A 22,719-nucleotide genomic window follows, 5' to 3' on the forward strand; every position below is an offset into this window, starting at 1 on the left:
AAGCCCAATCTATAAACAAGTGTATAAGAAAAAGAGAAAATGCCAGTTAACATGCAAACAGCTTCCTTTACTTTCTTTTGGCCCTTTGCTGTCTGTGTTCCCTTGCTAAACACAAAGCATGCTTCTTTTTCAACTTAAAGTTAAGCTCCTTTTGCAAACTTGTGCATGAAAATTCCTACCCCATCTGCTAACCACTTTGCCATTTATAATCCATACATTACTATTTATTGTTGTCAAATTTTTGTTTCATATAATTTTAGAATGTGTTCCTTTATGGATGACCAAAGTGAGTCTCAGGTCTTACAGTTAAGTTTTAATCTGATTAAATTTTGTGAGTGGTATAAGATAAAGGTCTAGTTTCATTCTTTTACATGTGAATATCTAATTTTCCTAGCACAATATTGAAATGACTGTCTTTTCTCCATTGAGTACTCTTAGCTCCCCCATCAAATATTACTTGATGTCAATGCATTTAGTTTTTTAAAAGTAAGATTACTATTTTTCCTACCACTTGTTTGAATTTGCTTTATTCACATATGATTTTTGTTCACATTAAAATTTTTAAAATTGAGGGTCCCTGGGTGGCTCAGATGGTTGGACATCTGCCTTTGGCCCAGGTCATGATCTCCAGGTCCTGGGGTCAAGTCCTGTGTCAGGCTCTGGCTCAGTGGGGAGTCTGCTTCTCCCTCTCCCTCTACCTCTCCCCTTGCTTGTGGTCTCTCTGCCTCTGTCTCTGTAGCTCTCTCAAATGAATAAAAAATATCTTTAATTTTTTTTTAAATTGATTAAGCACATTATCAATTTTTTCTATCAAACATTCCTCTACAAATCTGTCAATAGTTGTAGATGGAAAAAATACATCCAACTAATCTGAAAACTAATAATATCATTATAGTTTTTTAAATTTTATTTATTTTTATGAAGGAGAGAGGGAGAGAGAGAAAGCACAAGCAGGAGCAGAGGGGAGGGACAGAGGGAGGGGCAGACCCTCTGCTCAGGAGGGAGCCTGATGCAGGACTCAATTCCAGGATTCTGGGATCATGACCTGAACTGATATGACCTTAAGTTAGATACTTTATTGATTGAGACACCCAGGCACCCATCATTTTAGTTTTTTAAGGCCACCTCCAAAGGCCTGTCTCAAATTATTTCTGCACCATCTCTAGATGGCCTTAAATCACACATAGAAGGTTATTCCCAACTAATTTATGATGAAGAGGGGTTTCTGTCTCTACATATCAATATATTCCATATCTACATATGCACATGTAATTTTTCTTCTAGATTTAGAATGTTCCTTTCTAATGTTTCCATGCAAGCCATTTTGATAGAACTTACAAATTAATTCATTCAAATGGCATTCTTGATTGTTTTTTATCCATTAAACTTCTTCATTAAAACAAACACAAAGAAAATAAAAAAAACCTGGAACTGACTTTTGATGATTTACACAGGAAAGATTGAAAAGATGTTGAAAAGTATACCACATATAAAATGGGAAAGGAAATGCAAGAATAAGCAGCATTCAGGACCACGGTGAAAATCCAGATTCAGTTGTGTAAACATACTGATGTGGCCACAAAAAAAAACAGGACAGCAGAGCTTTAGCTTGCACTACCAGCACTTGACACTGGGGACCGCCACTGCCACTGCAGTTTCCACTGCCCCTAGACACTGAGAGTGGCTGGTTTCATGTGAAACCCTGTTCCAATTTCTTTGCATCCATAAATCAGAATTCAAAATCTGACTAGTTAAGCTTAGTGTACAAGCCCACAAATTAGCTCTAAGGGAATCTGGTAAAATACTGTCTGGCCTTCACTTTATCCATGGAAAATGGTTTTGCCTTCCCTAAGACTCAAAATGAGGAGTCTAGAGGCTTAAGTGGTCAGTAAATCATCACTGTTCCCTCCTTTTTGAATATAGTGAATTGTAGTAGCACAATGCAAACTCACAGGACTTTGCAAAGTTATTGAGTATTGGGTCCTGAATTCAAAACATTGATTATCTGACTATCAAATATGTAGGTTTCATTCCATAATGAATCAGCATTTGAAGTATATTTTATTCACTCTACTCCTGAAAATCCACAGCACTCACTATCAATATTATTTTGTAGTCCGAGATTATAAACATGTATTATGTGCATTTTGTAGCATTGATTTTGGCAATTGAGAATTTTGCTTTATCTCATTATATAATTACATTTTTATTAATTGCTCTTAGGTTTTGTCTCCTAACCACAACTAAAACTCTCTTTGGGCAGTGTTATTTCTGGCCTGTTAAATATAAATATAAAGCGATGTTATACATTGGACTGGATTCACTAATTTGACCTGACCACCGTTGAAATAAACCAGATAGACTTTTTAAGCTACACTGAAATATCAACATGTTAATTGTTCTTCTTGCCTCAGCTCTCATATAAGTGACAGGATTGGATGGCATGTAAAGTAAGATCTAACCAATTCTTATTTTAGGGGTACCAGAGGTACCAGTTTTGGCCTTTGAAGACATCCTTCAACACTCAAAATTACGGACATTTGTAAGAAATATTTCCAGAAAGTCTTCTAAATAACAATATAGGGGCATATATATGGAAGAAATCTATGGAATTGTAAACTTAAGAAAAATTCCTTTTTTTCATACAACTAAAAAAGACAATTGTATCACCATAAAAAAAAAAGTGATGAAAATATTTGTCCAAAGAAAACTCTGGAATTGTTAGTGATACCAATTTTAGCATTTTGGGGGTGAACAACTCATCAAATAAGTCCTTTTAATCATCTCTTCAGATATAATAATGACTATTAATTAGCTTTTGGAACTCTAAAGAAGAAATCAATTTGTAAATTGAGGATGACAAGCTTGGAAAAAAAGCCTCTTCAAGGAGTTTGTGGCTCTGTGACTTAAATTTATAAATTTATTTATACTTACATTAAATTTATAAAACTATATGTAAATTTGTAAATTGAGGATGACAAGCTTACACTAAATTTATACATTTATTTATAAATGTATAAATTTATTTATACTTACATTAAATTTATAAAACTATATGAAATATATATGTATAACTATACTAAAAAGCTATATGAAAATTATATGAAACATAATAATTATATTATAAATTACCCAAAGAAGCCATGGATTTTAAGTCAGACAAGATATGAAATAAGTGAATACCTTATGAAAATTTTTCTTGCATCTTACAGAAGGAAACTAATTTTACATTTCACTCTAAACATAAAAATGCATAACTAAAGCATACCCTTTCATATATGGGGTCTAATCTATATTTTATGTTATTCTAACAGTAATACTATCAAACACTCAGAGAGGGTTTATTATGTATCAGGTGTTTCCATAAACTCTTTTCATAAATTACTGTTATTCTATTCTTGATTTTATTACGCTAGCTTATTAAACACATACACATTCACTACTAAACTGATTTTACGACCTCACAATCTACTCATGAGTCACATTCAAATAGTGAAAAACCAGGGACACCTGACTGACTCAGTCAGTCAAGCATCTGACTCTTGATTTCTGCTCAGGTCATGATTTTAGGGTCAGGGGATTGAGCCCCATGTCAGGCTCCACCTTCAGTGGGAAATCTACTTGAGATTTTCTCACTCTCCTTCTATCCCTCCCGCTGTGCTTTCTCTTTCAAATAAATAAATAGATCTATTTTAAAAAGAAAAGAAAAGGAAAGAAAAGAAAACCATTGCAATAGTCTTATCAGATGGTCACTGAATTTAGCAACATTAATTTGGAATATGTGAGTTAAGCTTTAACAATTAAAAGACCATTGAAGGAGAAAGATTTAAAGGCACTGATATTTCCTACCCCAAACTCCCATTATGCTCAATGGATATAAACTTTAGGAAATAACAATTAAATTAAAATAAACATCACAAATTGCAAATTTGTGATGATTTTAAATTTCTCTGGGATATTGACCAAGAATGATAGAGGTTAGTTGCTGCTTAAAGAAAAATCTATACAGGGGCGCCTGGGTGGCTCAGTGGTTTAAAGCCTCTGCCTTCGGCTCAGGTCATGATCCCAGGCTCCTGGGATCGAGCCCCGCATCGGGCTCTCTGCTCATCAGGGAACCTGCTTCCTCCTCTCTCTCTGCCTGCCTCTCTGCCTATTGTGATCTCTGTCTGTCAAATAAATAAATAAAAATCTTTAAAAAAAAAAAAAAAGAAAAATCTATACAATTAAGAAAAATGTTGACTAATGAAGACTTAGAACAATAGATACTATTGGTATAAATTGGATATTCAATATATATCTTTATGAGAGTGGAAATATGAAATTTTCCAAAATTACATTTGACTCAATTTCATTTTGTCTTCTTAGGTGATTTAAGGCATTTATGGCCTTACAGACAATATTCCCATGTATAAGTGGTGCTTTATCAGGACGAAAATGTCCTAGAGATTTTTTAAAAAATTAACATATTGAATTTCAAATGTAGAAGGGTCTGAATTTGAATTCCTGTGACTACCTCTCAATAACCCTACCTTGTCAAGATTCTTAAATTTTCTGATCCTAATTCATCTTTTATGAAAAATAAATGTATAATAGGATCTACCTATTGGGTTGTTGTGAGGACTTTTTTTTTAGGATTTTATTTAAGGATTTTTAGGATTTTATTTAATTATTTGAGAGAGAGAGAAAGAGCATGAGCATGGGGAGGGCAGAAGGGTAGTGAGAAGCAGTCTCCCCACTGAGCAGGGAGCCCAATGCAGGACACGATCCAAAGACCCTGGGATCATGAACTGAACCGAAGGCAGATGTTCAACTGACTGAGCCACCTGGACACCCCATGAGGACATTTATTAATGCTTTGATAAATCATGTTGGCTATTATTATCACTATTCTTGCTTTTACTATAGTGGAAAGCAAGTATTTCTTGTTTAAATTGTAAGCAACAGCTAATTAATAAAAATTAATAAGCAACCCTGGATGGCTCAGTCAGTTGAGTGTGGAAGTCTTGGTTTTTGGTTCAGGTCATGATTTCAGGATCATGATACTGAGCCCCCTGTTAGGCTTTGCACTCAGCATGGAGTCTGCTTGAGATTCTCTTTCCTTACTCCTTCCCCTCTTTCACTCTCTCAAATAAATAATCTTTAAAAAATAAAATAAAAATTAATAGATGATTAAGTCAATGATCAAAGAGGTCCAGAACCATATTATGAAATATTCATATGAAGGCAATCTTATTATGTAACCTCATTTAAAGCAGCAACCTATGTAAAGAATTTGCACCGTGAATTCTTGGCAACTACAAGTCCCCACTTTTCGATACATCTTTTTAAAAGTTACCTAGAGCACATTACAAGATTATACTTGCATCATATTATTTGCAGAATATATAGGGGTCTCTGGTAAATATTTTCATTTATGCTTCATAACTTTTTTATTCTGATCTGTGCCCCACAAGGCTGGCCTTTATATACTGCATTGGCAGAAATTCTTGTCCTCTGTCTCAGATTTGGTTTGATGAAGAACAGCCATCTGCAGATTTGAGAGATTCAGAATAGCATAAGACCAGGATGGCTGCCTTTTTCCTCTAAAGAACAGGGCTCCAGTTGTGTGGCTTTACATATAGTTGTAGCATCCTCCAGGTTCCAGGCAATACTTCTTCTCCTTACCCCTTCAGATCAAGACTTGTGGATTTTCCATCATATGAGTTGTATGACAATTATCTAGTCTTGCCCCCCAATTCACAAACAGAGCCCTCATAAATATTCTCTCAATTATCCCAAGAGTACCATCTGTCTCTTTCTGGGAGTCTGACTGATACACTGAGACCCATCTATCACAGCAAGTGACACTGACAAAATCAGAGCTAATCTTGTACTCCTTTTAAGCTTTTGTCTGTGGGTTCTGCTGTCTCTTCTTTGTTTAGAAACACTAAGCAATGGAACTCAAAACACATCTAACTTCTGCAAGACTTTTCGAGTAAATGTCCTCTTGACTGCCCCCTTCACTTCATTGTTCCTGAGGCTGTAGATAATGGGGTTTAACATAGGAGTGATGACAGTGTAGGACAATGACACTAGCTTCTTGCTCTCAGGGGACTGGTTGGATTTGGGCCTTAGGTAGGTCAAGCTGGCTGTTCCATAGAAAAGAGATACCACAATGAGGTGTGATGAACAAGTAGAGAATGCCTTCTGGCGACCGGTAGCAGAGGACATCCTCAGGATAGTGATGATAATGCGGGTATAGGAGACCAAAATGAGGGAAAAGGGAAACATGATAAATAGTAGCGTGGAAGCAAGTGCTTGCATTTCATACATGGTTGTATCCTGAGTGACTAGTTTCAGCACTGGAGGACCATCACAAAAAAAGTGATCTATAGTATTTGGTCCACAGAAAGGAAGGGCCATCAACCAAGCTGTCTGTAGCATAGAGACAGGAATACCAGACATCCAAGAGCCAAGAGCCATCCATGAGCATAGGGACCTATTCATTATGACTGAATAACGGAGAGGGTTACCAATGGCCACAAAGCGATCATATGCCATCATAGACAGGAGAAAACATTCAGAGCTACCAAAGAAGAAGAAAAAGTACATCTGGATCCCACAGCCTACAAAAGAGATTATTTTCCTTGGAGACACTAGATCCACCAGCATCTTTGGCACCATGACCAAGGTGAAACAGACTTCAAGAAGTGACAGATTTCGGAGAAAGAAGTACATGGGTGTTTGAAGAGCAGGATCGACACTGGTGACTGTGATGATAAGGAAGTTGCCCAACAAAGTAACTGTATAGATGACGATGAACAAAATAAAGAGGGAAACTTGCATCTCAAGGTTATTTGTAAAACCAAGAAGAATAAATTCGGTGACTCTGGTGTGATTTTCACAAATCATATCTTAGAGTATTTTCTCTGTAAGAATCAAAATATGTGCATCAAAGGATAGTGTTTAATATATCGATATAATTTTAAAAAATATCAATAAAAGCCATAACTGCAACTCTGTGCTAACATGTCTCACCATTCTATTTCTCTGAAGCAGAAAGAATGTTTAAAATAAGATAAAATTAAGAAAAAAATATATATCTTTTTTTCATTTTATTTTATTTTATTTCTTTTCAGTGTTCCAGCATTCATTGTTTATGCATCACACCCAGTGCTCCATGTAATACGTGCCCTCCATAATACCCACTACCAGGCTTACCCAACCTCCCATCCTTCCCCCCTCCAAAATTCTCTTTGTTTCTCAGAGTCCATAGTTTCTCATGTTTTGTCTCCCACTCCGATATCTCCCAACTCACTTCTCCTCTCCATCTCCCAATGTCCTTTGTGTTATTCCTTATGCTCCACAAGTAAGTGAAACCATATGGCAATTGACTATCTCTGCTTGACTTATTTCATGTATGCACAGAGTGAATGATGGTGTCGAATGTACTCCATTCGGTAGAAACATGTAATTAATATAATAAAAGATTAGAAAATTGAAACTAGCTCATAATTTATCTTTTTGTACCCTGGACTTTCTTCATATTTTTAAAAAGTAGTAGATGGTGCTCGCTTTGGCAGCACATATACTAAAATTGGAACAATACAGGGAAGATTAGCATGGCCCCTGCACAAGGATGACATGCAAATTTGTGAAAAACACATTCCATATTTTTAAATCTTATACTTGGGGTTCTTTTTGATGAGGTTCTTTTTTTTTTTTTTTTGCTTTTATATATATATATATTTTTTTTCTCTTGTCATATACTTTTATCAGCCTTTTTGTTTGTCTGTTTTTGTTTGTATATTTCATAAATCTTACCTTGGGGCCCATTTGTGCTGAGCCTTCTCTTTTGTCTTTCTTTATTTCCTCTCTCTCTCTCTCTCTATCTCTTTTTTTTTCTTTTTTCTCTCTTTCTTTTTTCTTTCATTTGGGTGGGGACTCTTGATTGCTCAGAAGCTTCCAGGGTGCACCTTGACTGCACCATGGTAGATACATCCAGCTACATCTGTTCAGCCATCTCTCACCAAAATGACCAGGAGGAGGAATGCCGAACAAAAGAAAAATTCAGAGGATGGGCCTTCTGCAACAGAGCTAATGGCCGTCGACATAGACAATATGTCTGAAAGAGAATTCAGGCTAACAATTATCCAGGCAATAGCTAGGTTGGAGAAAGCCATGGATGACAAAACAGAATTGATTAGGGCAGAACTGAAAGCCACCAGGGATGATGTTCACAATGTTCTCAATGAGTTCAAATCTAATCTAAATTCTCTAAAAGCTAGGGTAATTGAGACAGATATAGAATTAGTGATCTGGAGGACAAATAGATAGAGAAAAAGGATCAGGAGGAAGCCTGGAACAAACAGCTTAAAAGCCACAAAAACAGAATTAGGGAAATAAATGATGCCATGAAATGTTCTAACATCAGATTTATTGGAATCCCTGAAGGGGAGGAGAAAGAAAGAAGTCTAGAAGATATAGTGGAACAAGTTCTCCATGAAAATTTTCCCAATCTCACGAATGGAACCAGCGTTCATGTACTAGAGGCAGGACGGTCTCCCCCCAAGATTATAGATTCTCAAAAATCCTTGAGACACCTGATAGTAAGAATGAGGAATTATAACTGTAGACAGGCTCTCTTGAAGACAGCTAGGACAAAGAAGCTCCTTACATACAGAGGAAAGTCCATCAGAATAATGTCAGACCTATCTACAGAAACCTGTCAAGCCAGAAAGGGCTGGCAAGATATATACAGGGCACTAAATAAGAAGAACATGCAGCCAAGAATACTTTATCCAGCAAGACTGACATTCAAAAGGGATGGAGAGATAAAGAGTTTCCAAGACCGGCAAGGCTTAAAGAGTATGTGACCACGAAGCCGAAACTGCAGAAAATATTAATGGGGGTTCTATAAAAGAGGAAAAATCCTAAGAATATCATTGAACAGAAATATAGAGACAATCTACAGAAAGAAAGACTTCAAAGGTAACACGATGTCAATAAAAATGTATCTATCAATAATCACTCTTAATGTGAATGGCCTAAATGCACCCATAAAATGACACAGGGTTGCAGATTGATAAAATGACAGGACCCATCCATATGTTGTCTACAAGAGATCCATTTCAAACCTAATGATACACGCAGACTGAAAGTGAAGGGATGGAGAAGCATCTTTCATGCCAATGGACCTCAAAAGGAGGAGGGGGTAGCGATTCTCATAACAGATAAATTAGATTTTAAACTAAAGACTGTAGTCAGAGATACAGAAGGACACTACATAATTCTTAAAGGAACTATCCACCAAGATGATCTAACAATTGTAAATATCTATGCCCCCAATATGGGAGCAGCCAATTACATAAGAAAACTAATAATCAAGATGAAGAGTCATATTGATATGAATACATTAATAGTAGGAGATCTTAACACGCCTCTCTCAGAAATAGACAGATCATCGAAGCAGAAAATCAATAAAGAAACAAGATCATTGAATGACACATTGGACAAGATGGACCTCATAGATATATATAGGACATTCCACCCTAAAACAACAGAATACTCATTCTTCTCAAGTGCACATGGAACCTTCTTCAGAATAGACCACATACTGGGTCACAAATCAAGACTCAACCGATACCAAAAGACTGAGATTATTCCCTGCATATTCTCAGATCACAATGCTTTGAAGCTGGAGCTCAATCACAAGGAAAAGTTTGGAAGGAACTCAAACACCTAGAACTAAAGACCACCTTGCTTAAGAATGCGTGGATCAACCAGAAGATCAAAGAAGAACTGAAATAATTCATGGAAACCAATGAGAATGAAGACACTTTGTTCCAAACCTATGGGATACAGCAAATGCGGTCCTAGGTGGGAAATACATCGCCTTCCAAGCCTCCCTCAAAAAAATTGAAAAATCCAGAATACACCAGCTGCCTCTACACCTTAAAAAACTGGAGAATAAACAACAAGTCAAACCAACTCCACACACAAGAAGGGAAATAATCAAGATTAGAGCAGAGATCAATGAGATAGAAACTAGAGATACAGTAGGACGTATCAATGAAACTAGAAGCTGGTTTTTTGAAAGAATCACTAACATCGATAAACCATAGGCCACACTAATACAAAAGAAAAGAGAGAAGTCTCAAATTAATAAAATTATGAATGAAAAGGGAGAGATCACAACTAACACCAAGGAAGTATAAACAATCATCAAAAGTTATTATCAACAGTTATATGCCAATAAGTTAAGTAACCTAGATGAAATGGATGCATTCCTGGAAAACTATAAACTCCCAAAATTGAACAAGGAAGAAATTGACAACCTGAATAGACTGATATCTAGTAACAAGATTGAAGCAGTGATCAAAAGCCTCCCATAAAACAAGCGCCCAGGTCCTGATGGATTCTTTGGGGAAGTCTACCTCAGTTTCAAAGAAGAAATAACACCTATTCTCCTGAAGCTGTTTCCAAAAATTGAAGCAGAAGGAAAACTTCCAGACTCTTTTTATGAAGCCAGCATTACCCTGATCCCCAAACCAGGCAAAGACCTCACCACAAAGGAGGATTTCAGACCAATATCACTGATGAATATGGATGCTAAGATTCTCAACAAGATCCTAGCAAATAGGATCCAACAGCACATTAAAAAGATTATCCACCATGACCAGGTGGGATTTATCCATGGGATGCAAGGGTGGTTCAACATTTGCAAATCAATCAATGTGATAGAACAAATTAATAAGAAAAGAGAGAAGAACCACATGGTCCTCTCAATTGATGCAGAAAAAGCATTTGACAAAATCCAGCATCCGCTCCTAATTAAAACACTTCAAAGTATAGGGATAGAGGGAACATTCCTGGATTTCATAAAATCTAATATGAAATACCCACAGCAAATATCATCCTCAATGGGAAAAAGCTCACAGTCTTTCCGTTGAGATCAGGAACATGACAAGGACGCCCACTCTCACCACTCTTGTTCAACATAGTATTAGAAGTCCTAGCAACAGCAATCAGACAACAAAGAGAAATAAAAGGTATCCAAATTGGCAATGAAGAAGTCAAACTCTCTCTCTTCGCAGATGACATGATTCTTTATGTGGAAAACCCAAAAGACTCCACCCCCAAACTACTAGAACTCATACAGCAATTCAGCAACGTGGCAGGATACAAAGTCAATGTACAGAAATCAGTGGCTTTCTTATACACTAACAATGAAAATACAGAAAGGGAAATTAGAGAATCGATTCCATTTACTATAGCACCAAGAACCATAAGATACCTGGGAATAAACCTAACCAAAGAGGTAAAGGATCTGTACTCGAGGAACTACAGAACACTCACGAAAGAAATTGAAGAAGACACAAAAAGATGGAAGACCATTCCATGCTTTTGGATTGGAAGAATAAACATTGTTAAAATGTCTATACTGCCTAGAGCAATCTATACTTTTAATGTCATTCCGATCAAAATTCCACCGGTATTTTTCAAAGAGCTGGAGCAAATAATCCTAAAATTTGTATGGAACCTGAAGAGACCCCGAATTGCTAAGGAAATGTTGAAAAACAAAAATAAAACTGGGGGCATCACGTTACCTGATTTCAAGCTTTACTACAAAGCTGTGATCACCAAGACAGCATGGTACTAACATAAAAACAGACACATAGACCAATGGAACAGATTAGAGAGCCCAGATATGGACCCTCAACTCTATGGTCAAATAATCTTCGACAAAACAGGAAAAAATATACAGTGGAAAAAAGACAGTCTCTTCAATAAATGGTGCTAGGAAAATTGGACAGCTATATGTAGAAGAATGAAACTCGACCTTTCTCTTACACCGTACACAAAGATAAACTCAAAATGGATAAAAGACCTCAATGTGAGACAGGAATCCATCAGAATCCCAGAGGAGAACATAGGCAGTAACCTCTTCAATATCAGCCACAGCAACTTCTTTCAAGATATGTCTCCAAAGGCAAAGGAAACAAAAGCGAAAATGAACTTTTGGGACTTCATCAAGATCAAAAGCTTCTGCACAGCAAAGGAAACAGTCAGGAAAAACAAAGAGGCAACCCACGGAATGGGAGAAAATACTTGCAAATGACAGTACAGACAAAGGTTGATATCCAGGATCTAGAAAGAACACCTGAAACTCAACACACACAAAACAGATAATCATATCAAAAAATGGGCAGAAGACATGAACAGACACTTCTCCATTGAAGACACACAAATGGCTATCAGACACATGAAAAAATGTTCATCATCACTAGCCATCAGGGAGATTCAAATTAAAACCACATTCTTACACCAGTTAGAATGGCCAAAATTAGCAAGACAGGAAACGACGTGTGTTGGAGAGGATGTGGAGAAAGGGAAACCCTCTTACACTATTGGTGGGAATGTAAGTTGGTGCAGCCTCTTTGGAAAACAGTGTGGAGATTCCTTAAGAAATTAAAAATAGACAATTAAAAAAAGAAATTAAAAATAGAGCTTCCCTATGACCCTGCAATTGTGCTACTTGGTATTTACCCCAAAGATACAGGTGTAGTGAAAAGTAGGGCCATCTGTACCCCAATGTTTATAGCAGCAATGGCCATGGTTGCCAAACTGTGGAAAGAACCAAGATGCCCTTCAACGGACAAATGGATAAGGAAGATGTGGTCCATATACACTATGAAGTATTATGCCTCCATCAGAAAGGATGAATACCCAACTTTTTTATCAACATGGACAGGACTGGAAGAGATTATGCTGAGTGAAATAAGTCAAGCAGAGAAAGTCAATTATCATATGGTTTCACTTATTTGTGGAGCATAAGAAATAACACAGAGGACATGGGGAGATGGAGAGTAGAAGGGAGTTGGGGGAAATTGGAAGGGGAGGTGAACCATGAGAGACTATGGACTCTGAAAAACAACCTGAGGGTTTTGAAGGGGTGGGGGGTCGGAGGTTGGGGAGCCAGGTGGTGGGTATTGTAGAGGGCACGGATTGCATGGAGCACTGGGTGTGGTGCAAAAACAATGAATTTTGTTACGCTGAAAAGAAATTTTAAAAAAAGGGGGGGTGGGAAAAACGTAGTAGATGATCCTATTGTAATGACTATCTGCCTAAACTACTTCCACTTATTCATGATAATAGCATGCTTCTGGTGAAGAATATGAGCTACAGACAGTGATCACTGACAAGACAAAATATGCACCAAGATGATAAGGAATTAATAAGATTCATGCAAGATATATATATTTTTTTCATGATGAGTAGAAAAAAACAAAACAAAACAAAACAAACTTCTGAATGAATATATCATTCAATAGAGAAGTCCACCTTCCAACACTCATTTCAATTCCTGTCCATCAAAACAGCTCTGCTTCCCACTGTGTTGTGACTTTGTCAAATTATCATTTATTAAGTAAAGTTGGTGTGTACGATGTTGTGCATGGTTCAACAAAAGACCACAAGAGAAAGAAAATAGAATTTTTTACTCACTGGTTCTGGAAGAGGCACAAGGTTCTCTCAACGAGGCACATCAGGAAGTCAACACATTGCACAGGCAGAAAGAGTGGAACAGGAGCTAGGGCACATGCTTTTATTAGGGCCCAAGTGTGGAGTACTTTGGGATTCCCTGGCTAAGGCCAGGTTGGTCAATTTAAATGGAAAAGAGCAGGATTTTGTTATGCTTCCCAACAGTTTTATCTAAGGGCATATAAAGAGAAGGACCTGGAGACAAGGGAGCCTATTATTTATCACAAGGGCAGTTGGGCAGGGTCTAGCAGGAACTTATATTTCCTTGTGACTTTTTGGGTTGTTACCCAGGACATACACTTGAGGGAAGGGTTAATGTCAGTTTAAGGTCTCTGCAGGCAACTTGGCTATCCCAAATGGTTGCCAAGTCAGCAACATTATGAAGTAGTTTACCCAAACCATCAACAGCAGTCAATCATTTTCAAGATCACATGATCGGAAGTGAGAGCCACTATTGCATGTCCACTAAAAATCTAGTCTAGTCGTAAAAGTACTGACTCAATTATTATGAACTCAAGCACTGTATCTTATTTAGAATAAAATATTTTGACTGAAAGTAGAATTATACAAATATTTTCTGTACAAATTTTACTTAGCAATAACATATCAAACATTTGTCATCACAGAAACATGTTGGAAAAAACAATTATTCATAATTGTACATTGAAGCTGAGATGAGCAATGTTTCTGTGTTTTTCAAATATTGGAGCTAGGTGAATATTGGATCTATTATGTTACAATACATATTTCAAATTTAATTGAGGAAAAAACCTAACTACTTCATTGTAGAGTAAAATTATATATAAAATGGGCTTCCCCTCTGAAAGTGAGGAGCTGGAAACTCACAGCATGTAGATCTATTCTGAAACAATTAGTTCAATTGAAGATTCCATGTTTTAATTCTGCCCTAAACATATGTAGTTTTGGTTCTAGCTCACTTGTCTTTTTTGCTTATGTAAGTTCTGAGCTAAAGTCCTCAATAGCATTAGGAAAGGAACTCTGGTGATCCTATGCTCTCCATTCCCCTAGGGGTCCTAGGATAATAGGTAACAGATATAATAGTGACCAATACCCTCTCACCATAATTGCAAAACTACTTCAATACCATTCTCGCCATTGGTAATAGCAACAACACTATTGTTGGTACATTGAGCAAAACTGATAAAAAGCTTCATATGTATTATCATGCTCACCAATATTTTGCCACAACTCTAAAATTGTTATGGGTCTAAAAATACTCCACTTTTTGTGTTGAGAAAAAAAGAATGAGGGTTGATGAAGGTATAAATATTTTATTGATATTTGTTCATTTATATTTATTATATTATGATTTTTAGTGTATACCTAAAATGCCTAAACCACCACTGTCTCTCAGAATTCTGATATTGATGTAGCAGAGAGCAATGCTAGGTTGAATGGTTGAACTTTGAGTGATCAAGATCTACAGTGTACCATCCATGGTCTCTAATGTAAATATGAATAAGGCTGTCCAAGAAAATTGTCAGTTTCTTGATTTCTTGATAATTAGCACTGTACATTTTTCACCTTGCCTTTACATTACATTGCACACACACACACACACATACACACACATATCTATCTATATATATATATATATATATATCCTCTTAAAAAAAGATTCATCAGCAGTGATTATAGTCACTATCACAGATTTATATTAATGTTTTTCTTTTTTAATTTTCAAACTGTGACTGAGTTGCCACAATTACCGCATAGCTCTGGAGAATATACTATTTTACTTGTTGCATGACATTTTGATAATTTAATGATATTTACTTAAGTCCACTATTGTAGTTGGCTATGTCTAATGAGGCTAAAGAGCTTTTCACCTCCTAAGCAAGTCAACTTCAAACATTTCTGAAGAAATAGACTTTACCTTTCATTCTGGCCTGCTTTTTTACAAATACATGTTTTCTCATTAAAAAAAAAATATATTATGGATCAATGTAATTACATCATTAGTATTTGGAAAACAAGCCAAAGCTCAGGTTGTTATTAAATTCTCTAACTGGAACAGAACAACACAAAGTATAAGTTAGTAAATTGGAGAATGAATGAACCCAGGATCTGAACTGAAATACTTTGTATGATTGTTATCCACAGCATTCCTTAATATACAACTCTCATTTTTTTTCTTAATGCTCTTTTCTTTAGCATTCTATAGCTTTCTAGACAGAACAAGAGCCCTATTGTTTTTGTTATTTTTATTTTAATAATGCATAAACTTACTCCTTTTTCCATAAATGAAGTCCCATATTTATTTTTCTTAAAATGTTATTATTATATACAGATACCCAGATAAAACTAGTTTTTTTTTTTCCTTAAAAATTGAAGAATGAAATGTCGTAAAGAATATTGGGATATATCTTACCAAATAAAATCCCATATTTTCTTTAATTGGAAGCTTAATGATATTTTTAAAACAAGAAATTTTGTTGATTAGCTCAGATCTTCAGAATTAAGCAAATGCCAGGGCGCCTGGGTGGCTCAGTGAGTTAGACGTCTGCCTTCAGCTCAGGTCATGATCTTGGATCCTGAGACTGAGCCCCATGTAGGGCTCTCTGTTCAGGGGAGAGACTGACTCTCTCTCTCTCAGTCAAGTAAATAAATAAAATCTTAAAAAAAAAAAAAAAGAATTAAGCAAATACCTTAGGCAGACGAGCCTGCTTTGCATTGGCACTAAATGGTTGATATATTTTAGAAGTAATACTTAAAAGTATGAATGGCCTTGGGGAAATGATCCCAGGGACATTAGAGGGACCTACTGTTAATTAAACAACTGTTTTATCTCATAGGGGAGGATATAGAATTTTCATGGAACTATCTATATTTTCTTCAAGTTATAATGATTGCAATTCAATATGCATTTCTCAATAATAGATATTTTCTGATGAGTCTATTGGGCACACTGGTCAGGTTCCCCAGGATTATAACTATCAATATGCCAAGACTATGTGAGGAACATAAATTTTAATTTTTCCCATAAGATTTTTGTATTTTTTTGTGGAATAGATTTTGGTCCAATGCTGATAAAAGAAATTTGTACCATGTCCTTGAAATTGGCATGATTTTTAAATTTCAGTTTTATTTCATTTTAAAATGTTATTTTAAACACAAATTATCCTAATAATCATCTTTTTCAAATGATTAAACACATCAAGTTAATTAAGCTGATAATCAACACGTAATTTATTGTTGTCTTAAGCTTTAAATAGTTTAGCTGTTGGTTTGTTTTAATATGAGAATATTGTAAACAGTACCAAGATTCATATACTGTTCCATGGAAGCAGTGTCTTATAGTATCTAAAATGGTCAATGTCATATAGAAGTTAAGTAATTTTTCTTTCTTTTTTACCACTTGGAATGTTTTATCCTTGAAATTTCTCAAACTACTTCGTTTAGTAAGTAGAGACATCATTATTCTTTGCAGTGTTTTGTAATGAGCTAACAAAACTATGGAAATCACTCTATTGTATTAAAATGTATTTGTTGTAGAACCAACTCATAAATAAATATAAGGTTAAAATGCCTACAAATTAGCACAATGGGAATGATTCCTAAAAATTCTAATGAAATCTAAGGGGGACAAAAAGTCTTGAAAAGGCCATAGGAGCTTAAGGTTAATCTAAGCATGAGCCCTGGGTTTAATGGATAGAAAACTTCATCACTTCCTAGTTTTACTTCCATCTCAAAAAGAAATACGAAGTTCCCTGCTACATTTGCAAAAGTTAAAGGACTATTCCTTAATCCTTATTTTCCAAGTAAGTGAACTAACAATGGGAGGATGGTTTAAAGTATTTTTTTAATCTTCAATTGGATACATCATCTTTAAAATTAGTAAGAAAATCTCTAACCATTTCAAAGAAAAAGTTATAAGAAATGTATTTTATCTATCTTTTTTTAATTTAAATTCGGTTTAATTAACATACAATGTATTACTAGTTTCAGAAGTAGAGTTTAGTGATTCATCAGTTGCATACAACATCCAATTCTCACTACATCAAGTGCCTCCTTAATGCTCATCACCCGTTTAGCCCATTCCCCCACCCACCTTTCCTGCAGCAACCCTCAGTTTGTTTAAAAGTCTCTTGGAGTATAACAAATAGCATGGAGGACAAGGGGAGTTAGAGAGGAGAAGGGAGTTGAGGGAAACTGGAAGGGGAGGTGAACCATGAGAGACTATGGACTCTGAAAAACAATCTGAGGGTTTTGAAGGGGCGGGGGATGGGAGGTTGGGGGAAGCAGGTGGTGGGTATTGGAGAGGGCACGGATTGCATGGAGCACTGGGTGTGGTACAAAAACAATGAATACTGTTATGCTGAAAATAAATTTAAAAATTAAAAAAAAAAAGTCTCTTGGAGTGCCTGTGTGGCTCTCAGTCCTTAAATACCTGACTTCTGCTCAGAGTCCTGGGATTTAGCCCTATGTGGGGCTCCCTGCTCAGTGAGAAGCCTGCTTCTCCCTTTCCCTCTCCCCCGCCCCTGTGCTTGTGCAAGCTCTCTTTCTTTCTGTCAAATAAATAATCTTAAGAAATTTTTTTAAGTCTCTTGTGGTTTGTCTCCCTCTCTGATTTTGTCTTATTTTACTCTTTTTTCCCTTTTCCTATGTTCCTCTGTTTCTTAAATTCCACATATAAGTGAATCATATGATATTTATCTTGTACTTGATCTATCTTACTTCATACCTGTATCAAATAAATAACTATACATCATATAAAGGATAGAGTTACAAATTCAGCAAGAAAATCAGTGGAAAGTGGTGCATTACTAACTTTATATGTCAGGCTTTTATTTTTAAAAATATTTATTTATTTATTTATTTGAGATAAAGAGAGCAAGGGAGAGTGGAAGTAGAAGCAGAGGGAGAGAGAGAGAGATTGAGAGAGATTGAGATTGAGACTGAGTGCAGAGCCCTACATGGAGCTCAGTCTCAAGACCCTGAAATCATGAACTGAGCTGAAATCAAGTCAGCTGCTTAACCCACTGAGCCATCCAGGCACCCTTTGTTTTTTAAAAAGATTGAATCAAAGTTTTATAAGATCTCAACAAGAAAACTGTGAAAATCAGCTTGTCCAAATGCATGGTGAACTTCAATGGAGTTATTTCTAAATTATCTGTTCCTAAATGAATATCACTTTCTCAACCCACACACACATACAAAATTCAGATAAAATACTTTGTATAAGCTCACTGTATAAGTATCCAAATGCCACTCTATAATAGGCTAGCTCCTTACCAGTTCCTAATGTCACAAACAATACTTTCCCTGACTATAGATTACTGCCATCTTGTGGATAGTTCATCATAACTATTTTAGCCAAAAGATTTCCAGTTGTATTTTTGTATTTACCTGAAGGCAAATCAACGATTCTTTTCTGATAGATTTTTTTGGTTCATCTGTGAAGCGGCAGGCACCGTGAAAAGCAGCAGGTTTGAAAGTTAAAATAGACACAGATCCCATTCCAAAAAGATTATGGAGCAATTCTCGTTTAGTGAAATTTCATTTTGAAAGAGTAAAGAATGAAGACATTCCAGTTAAAGAGGGTGCCTAGTTGCTCTTGAACAAAGATAAAATATTACCTTACATGTGTCTAGGTTTTGGTCCATAGATTTCTGTTTTAGATTTTAATATGTGAGTTAATCCAGGGGATATCAAGCTCTTAGAGGATGATGAGCACAAATTAAAATCATCCGAAAGTGGTGTGTAAATGTGAAAGGCATGCAAACAGTAAAAGTGTGTAAAATACTATTTGTGTGCTTTAAATTGAGGGATATATCCTCTTCTTTTACTTTTTTTGCTTGAATATAGTTGACACACATTTTGTTTTGTTTTGTTTTAAATAAATCCTCCCATGTGGAGTTTGAACCTGAGATCAAGAGTCACATTCCAAGAGTCATTTCTAAGAATTCGTGTAATTAGATCAAGCCAATTCAGATTGCTCAGAATAATCTCCCCATCTTAGAGTCTCTAGAATTTTTACACTTACAAAATGCCTTTTTTCCATATAAAGGAACATATTCACAGGTTTGGGGGATTAGGGCCTGGACATCTTTGGGGAGCCATTATTCTCCCTGCCATATTGATTTGTCAAAAAGTAATATGGAATTCATAAAATTTCTATATTAAACTGCAATTCATAATTATTTTTAATAGCATCAAAAAATGAGGACTTAACTATTCATCCCTAGACTTAAAAAGAAATAGCAAATTAAACCCATTGAAAATGGGAGGAAATAACAAAGAAAACATCAGAGATTAATGAAACAAAATGCATGTACAGAGGAGAATATTAGTGGAGTCAATACTGATTCTTTGAAAAGAATTAAAATTTCGCAATACTCTGGCAAGATATACTCAGAAAATAAAGTGAATAATATTCTAAAAAAGATAGTGAATAATAAATAACAAAAATAAAAAGTAAGTAAAAGGTATCTCTCTTCAGGTATTCCAACAAAAAAAGAGTAAGTGTCAAAAGAAGATAACAATGTGATGAATGAAATTTTAAAACCCTGAGCAAAAAAATATAACTTTCCAAGGCTGACTCAAGAAAAAAATGATAATTGGATAAGACAATTTTTTAAAGAATGAATCAGTAGTCAAAAGAAATCCCCCCAAAATATAGAACCAGATGTCTTCACCAGAAAATTCTACCAAACAATTAAAAATGCAACAATTACACACACACTATCAAGTCTTTCACAAACTGTTTTTGTGTGTAAATAATTGAAGAAATGTTAGTGTTCCGAAATCATTTTATTAAGCTGAATCACTATTCAGACCAATACCAATAAATTCTGTACTAGGAAGGAATATTGCCAACTTTATTCTTGAATATCAATGTAAAGATCCAAAATTAGCTATTAGGAAAAATAATTCAGGAATGCATAAAAATGATAACATATAATGATCACATTTGACATTAGAAAACTGGTCAATTCTTTACCATTTTAAGAGATTAAACATAAGAAATCATGATATCAGGGTGCCTGGGTGGCTCAGTGGGTTAAACTTCTGCCTTTGGCTCAGGTCATGATCTTAGGGACCAGGGATTGAGCCCTGCATCATGGCGGGGTGGGTCTCTGCTCAGCAGGGAGCCTGCTTCCCCCTCTCTCTCTTCCTGCCTCTCTGCCTACTTGTGATCTCCCTCTCTCTCTATCAAATAAATAAAATATTTTAAAAAAAGAAGTCATGATATCTTTTTATTAGGTGCACACAAAGAGTTTGATTGTATTTTACAGTCATTCTTTACTCTCAGCAAACAATCTATTGATTATAATTATCTATTGTTATTATCTATCACTATGTTGCAAATTACCTCAGTACTTAGAACAGTAAAAACATTGGTTACCTCATTTCCATGGTTTCGGAATTCATTTTATCCAGGAGGTTTTGGCTCAGAGCCATTAACTAGACTGCACTCAAGATATGCTCTCATTTGTATGTGGGATCTAAAAAAGCTAAGCTCATGGAAACAGAGTAGAATGGTTGTTGCCAGGGCCAAAAGCAGATGGGGTGGGGAGGGAAGATGTTGGTCAAAGACATAAACTTCTAGTCATGAGAGGAAGATCTAATGATGACTATGGTTAACAATATTGTATTATATACTTGAAAGTTGCTAAGAGAGTAAGTCTTAAATGTTCCCACCACATGCACACAAAAATGGTAATTATGTGTGGCTATGGAGGTGTTAACTAAGTTTCATATGGTAATCATTTCACAAACTATACACATGTATCAAATCATCACATTGTACACCTTAAACTTGTACAATGTTATTTGTCAATTAATATCTCAGTAAAGCTGGAAAAAAAAAAGATTTGGGCTAAGAAGGCTGCAGCCATCTGGCACTAAGCTGGAGCTGGTTGATCAGCTTCCCAAAGGTAACACACACTGCTGTTTAGTTGGTTCTGACTACTGGCAACTTGCCCTGTAAATCTTTCCGTAGGGCTGCTTTGAGTTCTCATGACATGTCAGCTGGCTTCTCCAAGAGCAGTGATTCTAAAGAGCAGGATGTGAGACCCAACATCTTCTTTTTAATTCAATCTTTGTATTTTTTATTGCAAACTTGTAGATCACCCATTGCCATTTAGGCAAGATAGGAAGGAACTACATAAATACCTGAATACCAGGAGATGGGGCTTACTGGTGCCTATTTTGGAGACTCATTACTAAAACGGCAACTTTCTTAATTTAGTAAAGTGTATCTACATTAAAAAAAAAAAAAAAAAACTAAGGCAATTCATAAGACTTGACGTGAAACCTTGGAATATTTTTCTGTGTGATGCAGTAAGGTGAGTTAAAAAAACACCAAAAAGATAAAAAGTTTAGAATGAAGAAAAATTGATGGTATTTGCAGAAAATAGTACATGTATAATGCCAGATGCTTTGTTTTATCATTATGTATCTCTCCGTGGATATATGAATATACAGGCATACCTTAATCATTGTGCTTTGCTTTATTGCACTTTGCAGATACTGCATCATTTTTTATTTTTATTTATTTATTTATTTATTTATTTAGAGAAAGTGAGTGGGGAATGGGAGAGGGAGAGAGAGGATCTTAAACAAGCCCCACACCCAGCATGGAGTCTGATGCGGGGTTTGATCCCATGACTCTGAGATCGTGACCTGAGCCAAAATCAAGAGTCGGGCACTTAACCAACTACACCACCAAATGACCCTGCATTTTTTTTTTTTTTTTTTTTTTTTACAAATTGAAGCTTTGTGGCAACCCTGCATTGAGCGAGTCTGTCAGTGTCATTTTTCCAACACCATTAGCTCCTTTATGTTTCTGTGTCACATTTTGGTCATTCTCAAATATTTCAAACTTTTTCATTACTATTATATTGTGGTGATCTGGGATCAGTGATTACTACTTGATGAAAGCTTAGATGATGGTTAGTATATTTATCAATAGAGTACATACATCATTTTCTTAGACATAATATTATTGCACACTTAATAGACTACAATATACTATAAACATAACTTTTATAGGCACTGGTAAACCAAAATTTATTTGACTTACATTACTGCAACGTTCACTTTCTTGTGGTGGCCTGGAAACAAGCCCCACATCTCCAAGATATGTTTGTGTATGTGTATATATATATATATATGTATATGTACATATATATATATGTGTGTATGTCTGATAGATATAGATAATTAACAAGG

The 22,719-nt window shown here is 35.6% G+C and overlaps 1 protein-coding gene and 1 non-coding gene across 2 annotated transcripts; one reads left to right on the forward strand and one right to left on the reverse strand.

The window, feature by feature from the left end:
• Positions 1-5,940: 5,940 nt before the first annotated feature.
• LOC116878781 (olfactory receptor 10A7) lies at positions 5,941-6,891 on the reverse strand. The gene has a single exon (XM_032876524.1). It carries the CDS (start codon positions 6,889-6,891, stop codon positions 5,941-5,943), a length of 951 nt encoding a protein of 316 aa, XP_032732415.1.
• Positions 6,892-7,546: 655 nt separating this feature from the next.
• LOC116879079 lies at positions 7,547-7,657 on the forward strand. Its single transcript, XR_004384954.1, has one exon. It is a non-coding gene; the product is annotated as a U6 spliceosomal RNA (small nuclear RNA).
• The last annotated feature ends 15,062 nt before the right edge of the window (positions 7,658-22,719 follow it).

This window comes from Lontra canadensis, unplaced genomic scaffold (assembly GCF_010015895.1).
Source record: "Lontra canadensis isolate GAN:19392208 unplaced genomic scaffold, GSC_riverotter_1.0 scaffold59, whole genome shotgun sequence".
NCBI classification, from domain to species: domain Eukaryota; kingdom Metazoa; phylum Chordata; class Mammalia; order Carnivora; family Mustelidae; genus Lontra; species Lontra canadensis.